Raw genomic sequence first — 5,054 nt, forward strand, 5'->3', positions numbered from 1 at the left:
ACTAACTGAGAGGCGGTCAAGCTTTTTAACACTGTGCTTTTTCCAAATAAATTTTATTCTGGTATTCCCAAGAGCTCAGGTGTAGTAGAGACATCCGATCGTTGTTGGTTGATAGCCAAATACCTAACTGTATGGCTTTCACTTTGTTCCCAACCGATTTTAAATCTCTTTTGTAGGACAAAATTTTTCTCCCCTGTTAGAAGAAGTGCCAAATCATAATGCCTCTGGTTTTTGTTAAGCCTGAGGCCAGATATAGAACTACCGTTATCTAAATAATGTACAGCTCATGTAAAAGACTTCTTTAAACCATCTTATATGAGAGTGGTATCACCACCATACTGGCTAATTTTGATTTTATTTGAGTGCACAAGTATGTCTTTAAAAAATTCGAAGTGTGGAAATATGAGAAAAAACAATATTTTAAAGGAAACTAGTGAATTAATAGGTTTTAAAGAACATTCTGAGACCGAACTTGCTAACATTATCATAAAAAGGATTTAGAAGAATATTTGACATCATTTAACTCATTTTTTGATATTGATGGAAAGATATTTAGGATATTTAAGATATTTAGGATATTGATGAAAGATATTTAGGAATCTTCTATGTGTATTGAAGTCATCGCTTTTTTTTGGAATTAAAAAAAACTACAACATATTATTATATTAGTACTATTTCTTTTGTCAAGCACTTGTATCAGAGGTTAAAGTTTTGAGGTCCTAAACGGTAACTCCATTAATAGAGCTGATAAACATTGATCAACGTGACTTCATTTCAAAAAAGGAGCTCCTTAAATTATATTAACGTTTTACTCAACGAAGTGGCTCGAAATCAGTATTGATCAGGTGTACTATAAAATCTTAAAGGAAAGCAATGATTTCAAATAATGAAACCACATATTTGACCTAACAATCTGGGACGTCTCGCTTGGAAGCAGGAGACAACAAGTAGCCAAAGTTTCCAAGCAGGGTCAACTCCCTTTAGAGATCATTCCCAAAGCACCGACTACAACTGAGACAACACAGACGTTTCTCATATTCCACAGACTCCCGAATTCGTCCTTTGTAACTTGGCAACTGGTGTTGCTCCATTTTTTCAGCTCTCTCTGCTTGACCCGAGTGTCTCCAGGAATTGCTATGTCTACTATCTTGACCTGTCTGGTTTCCTTATCAACAAACACGATATCCGGCCTTCTAGCCACAATCGCCGGTTTTCTCCCATTTAAACTATTCCGGCTCTACAACTTCACTTACTTGTAAATGTCCGTGAACCTTCATCATTTCAAGCATCTCTTCAGTGGTACTGTTTATATTCCAAGCAAGACTGTTTCCTTCAGCCCCAACACAGCTCTCAACACTTGTAAGTCCTCTTCCACCTTCCTTCCTGCTTACATAAAGCCTTGAAACGTCGCTCTTAGGGTTAAATTCTTTGTTCATAGTCAATAACTTGCGGGTGCGCTGATCCAAGCTGTTCAGTTCGCCTTTCTCTGCGCAATAAAACCACCACCATATCTCATAAGTGACGTTGCCCAAGTGATTATCACTTTGATCGTATTGCGACCATTAAGTCTGGACTGCAGCACGAACACTAACACATTAACACTAACTCACCACACTTCTGGATTGCGAAATCCATGCCAATGCCCTTACCTATTGCATGTACTGTTCGCAGGAGGCTCTCAATGTCTTCCTCGTCTTTAGCAAACATATTCAAGTCCTTCATAAACAACAAATTGTTTACTTTAATGTTTCCATTTGTGTACCCTGTCTTTATTCGCTCAAGGACTCTAAACAATGGAATCATGCAAATAACGAAAATCAGGGGAGAAAAGCTATCGCTCTGGAATATTCCTCTTTTAATGTTGACTTCGCCTAGTGGCTGACCACACGCTGGTAGCTCGGTCCTCCATGTACTCATTGAGCCTTGAATAAACTTGACTACGTTTTCAGACAGGTTGACAAGTATGAGGCATTCTATAATCCACGAATGAGAAACCATGTCATAGGCCTTCTTGTAGTCCACCCTGACATTCTTATGCTTCCTTCACCTGTCAGGATGGCCTTTCCGACGAGAGGTTGTACCTAGCTTGGTACCTCAACCCCTACGTCTCCAACCCTTCTGTTCATTTGGCAACAACCCATTAGCTTCCAAATAGCCATAGATGCTGTTCGATATGATGCCTGTCATCAACTTTCAAATCAATGGGAGGCAAGATATTGGTCTGAATTTTTCAACCTCGTTGCCTTTGCTTGGGTCTTTTTGACATAGCACCGTCCTCCCTTTAGTCATTCAGTCTGACACTTCCTGTCCGTATGTCAACACCCGATCCATTCGTTTAGCAATATGACGACTATGTAAATATGTCAGATTCTTAAGCCAAAAGCCCTGAACTCCATCATGTCCCGAAGTTTTCCAGTTTGGAACCTTTCTGCGCTGCTCTTTGACCAGCTGCTCAGTTATCCTTAGGTCATCTTGTTGAAAGCCCCCCTTTATCTACTTTGAGCATCATTAACCACACAGCCTCGGTAACGTGGATTTTTTCTACCGACCAAATACTTGACCAGAACTCTTTGCTCCCTTCAGCTTCAGGTACTGCATTTTCTGTTCTCTCATTCCCAATCAATTCCTGATACACTCTTTTCTGGTCCTGAACAAACAAACTCTTAAACCTGAATTGCTCAATCTTATGCTCAATTCTCTTCAATTTGTAGACCTTAGCTTTCAGTCTTTTTTTTAGTTCCTCAATAACTACTTTAAGTCCTTTTCTGTTGACCTTGTACGTTTGCTCAATGTCAGTACATCTGCGTTCAGTTTGCTTGCCACTAGACTTCCCTCAAAGACGTTAACGTGTTTCCTAAGTTCATCGAGAGATTTTTCCAACCTTCTTTTCCACAAAGGTTCCTTGTTCCTCTTCTGCGCATAACCAGCTGCTCTCAACCCTAATTTCCTCGCAACAAAGGTTGACACTGACTGCAGTAACTAGGTCATTATCGCAGCGTCAGCGTCATTATTATCATTATCATTATCATTATCATTATCATTATCATTATCATTATCAGTATCATCATTATTACTATTATTACTATTATTATCAATAAAGATTTGGTAATTGAAAGACAGGCAAAAATTAACGATAAAAACCGACGTTTCGGTGTCTTCATGACGCCATTGTCAAGGAGAAATGTATTTTCCGCTGGTATTCCAAGTAATTAGTTGTGGTTGTTTCATTTCACACCTGCCGCACCCACTATTGTGCATTCTATTTTGCATGTATGTCAGGATTGGCCAGTTATTAGTATTTATACCCTCCGCTGTCTCTTGAGTACCATTCACGCTTGCGGTTCCATACAGTTTATTCATCTTTCTGCTTTAAGCCCTTCTATTCGTGTGATGCCCAAAGACCAGATTCAGAGCGAAGGTTCGTCCGTTTCGGCCGAAGTAGGCCAAACGTCTTCAGGTGACAGTGGAGGCAGCTCAGCAGCCGTTGATCAAGTCTTTTCCATGTTCAAAGATTTTCTTGAGAAAAAATTAGAAGACAAAGGAAAGCAAATTGAGCATAGGAGTAAGTTAGATAAAGAAGTTGTGCAGCTAAAATTCAAAGGGAATCAGAGACAATTTGAGCTTAATGCCGAGCTGGATACCATTTTCGAAAGTATTGAAACTGAGAGTGAAAGCATCGAGCCAAGTTTGTCGCAAATCAAGAAACTTTCTCAAGAAGGCAGGCAACGTATTCGAAAGCGTCAGAAGCTGATAAAAATCGCTGATAAAAGCAAGGACGGTTGGCAGGTCGTGGCCGAGTACGAGTCAGACGAACTTGCATCCGGCTCCGAAGATGAAAAACGTCTTAAGAAGGCAAGGGAAGCTGCGAGTCGCAAGAGACGCCAAAAAGAACAACTCTCCAGTGATCGTGGAAAGAAACCAAGAATTGCTTTGGGCGCTGATAATCAGCTTTTTCGTGGTAAGATAAAGAGCCGCCTCCTTTTACTTTATATGTTCATGTGTTTTGGATCCGTTTGCGCATCCTACCATATTTCTGGTGGTATTTGTTTGTATTACGGGAATTTAAGGGTAAAATGATTTACGTTCGTTTGAGCGAAGCGAATTAGAACGTAAATGTATTTTCCGCTGGTATTCCAAGTAATTAGTTGTGGTTGTTTCATTTCACACCTGCCGCACCCACTATTGTGCATTCTGTTTTGCATGTATGTCAGGATTGGCCAGTTATTAGTATTTATACCCTCAGCTGTCTCTTGAGTACCATTCACGCTTGCGGTTCCATACAGTTTATTCATCTTTCTGCTTTCCCCCCCCCCCCCCCCCCCCCCCTCCCCACCTCCCGTTTGCTACAGGTTTCGCCGTTGCCTTTATCTTTCAGGCCGTAGAGACACTTCTGGCGACTTCTTCCGCTGTTTCAAATGCGGCAAATTTGGACACTGGGCTAAGGACTGCCGTTCCTTGTCCTGGCAGGGAAGTTACCAGCCCTTTAGCTACAATTCTTTCCCTGGATTCTCCTACAACAAGCCAACCTCAGGCCAATCAGCTCAACCAAAGCAATGATGATGCCTTGGCGCAGGTACAGACGCAGGTACAGAATTACGAACTTGAAAGCGGACATTCATCACGTGTTAAGGGTAATCTGAAGAATAATTTAGTTTTCTGGAGATCTATAGGTGCTCCGGATTTCATTTTGTCTATTATTGAAAATGGCTACAGACTGCCATTCAGTATATTGCCGTTGGCCGTAAAACTGAAAAATAATAAGTCGGCTCGAATTTATGCTGATTTTGTGGATCAAGCTGTTCTTGAGCTTCTTAATTCAGACCGGGTGCGTATGGTTAATGAGCAGCCTTTTGTTGTGAATCCTTTGTCAGTTTCTGTACAACCATGCGGTAAGAAGAGGTTAATTCTCGATTTGCGCCATGTCAATAAGTCATTAATTAAGCAAAGTGTTAAGTATGAGGACTGGAAAATTGCTATGTCTTATTTTGTGAAGGACGGGTTCATGTTTTCCTTCGATTTAAAAAGTGGTTATCATCATGTTGACATTGCACAAG

At 40.6% G+C, this 5,054-nt stretch overlaps 1 protein-coding gene across 1 annotated transcript in view; it reads right to left on the reverse strand.

The window, feature by feature from the left end:
• LOC138002653 (uncharacterized) overlaps positions 1 to 1,998 on the reverse strand; it is an 8,151-nt gene extending 6,153 nt beyond the window's left edge. The window contains exons 1-2 of the mRNA XM_068848654.1: positions 1,611 to 1,998; positions 1,254 to 1,486 (exon numbers count right to left, since the gene is read on the reverse strand). Coding sequence (XP_068704755.1) covers positions 1,254 to 1,486; positions 1,611 to 1,998 — 621 coding nt within the window. The remainder of the gene's footprint in view (positions 1 to 1,253; positions 1,487 to 1,610) is intronic.
• Between the last annotated feature and the right edge of the window lie 3,056 nt (positions 1,999 to 5,054).

This window comes from Montipora foliosa, chromosome 5 (genome assembly GCF_036669935.1).
Source record: "Montipora foliosa isolate CH-2021 chromosome 5, ASM3666993v2, whole genome shotgun sequence".
Taxonomy (NCBI): domain Eukaryota; kingdom Metazoa; phylum Cnidaria; class Anthozoa; order Scleractinia; family Acroporidae; genus Montipora; species Montipora foliosa.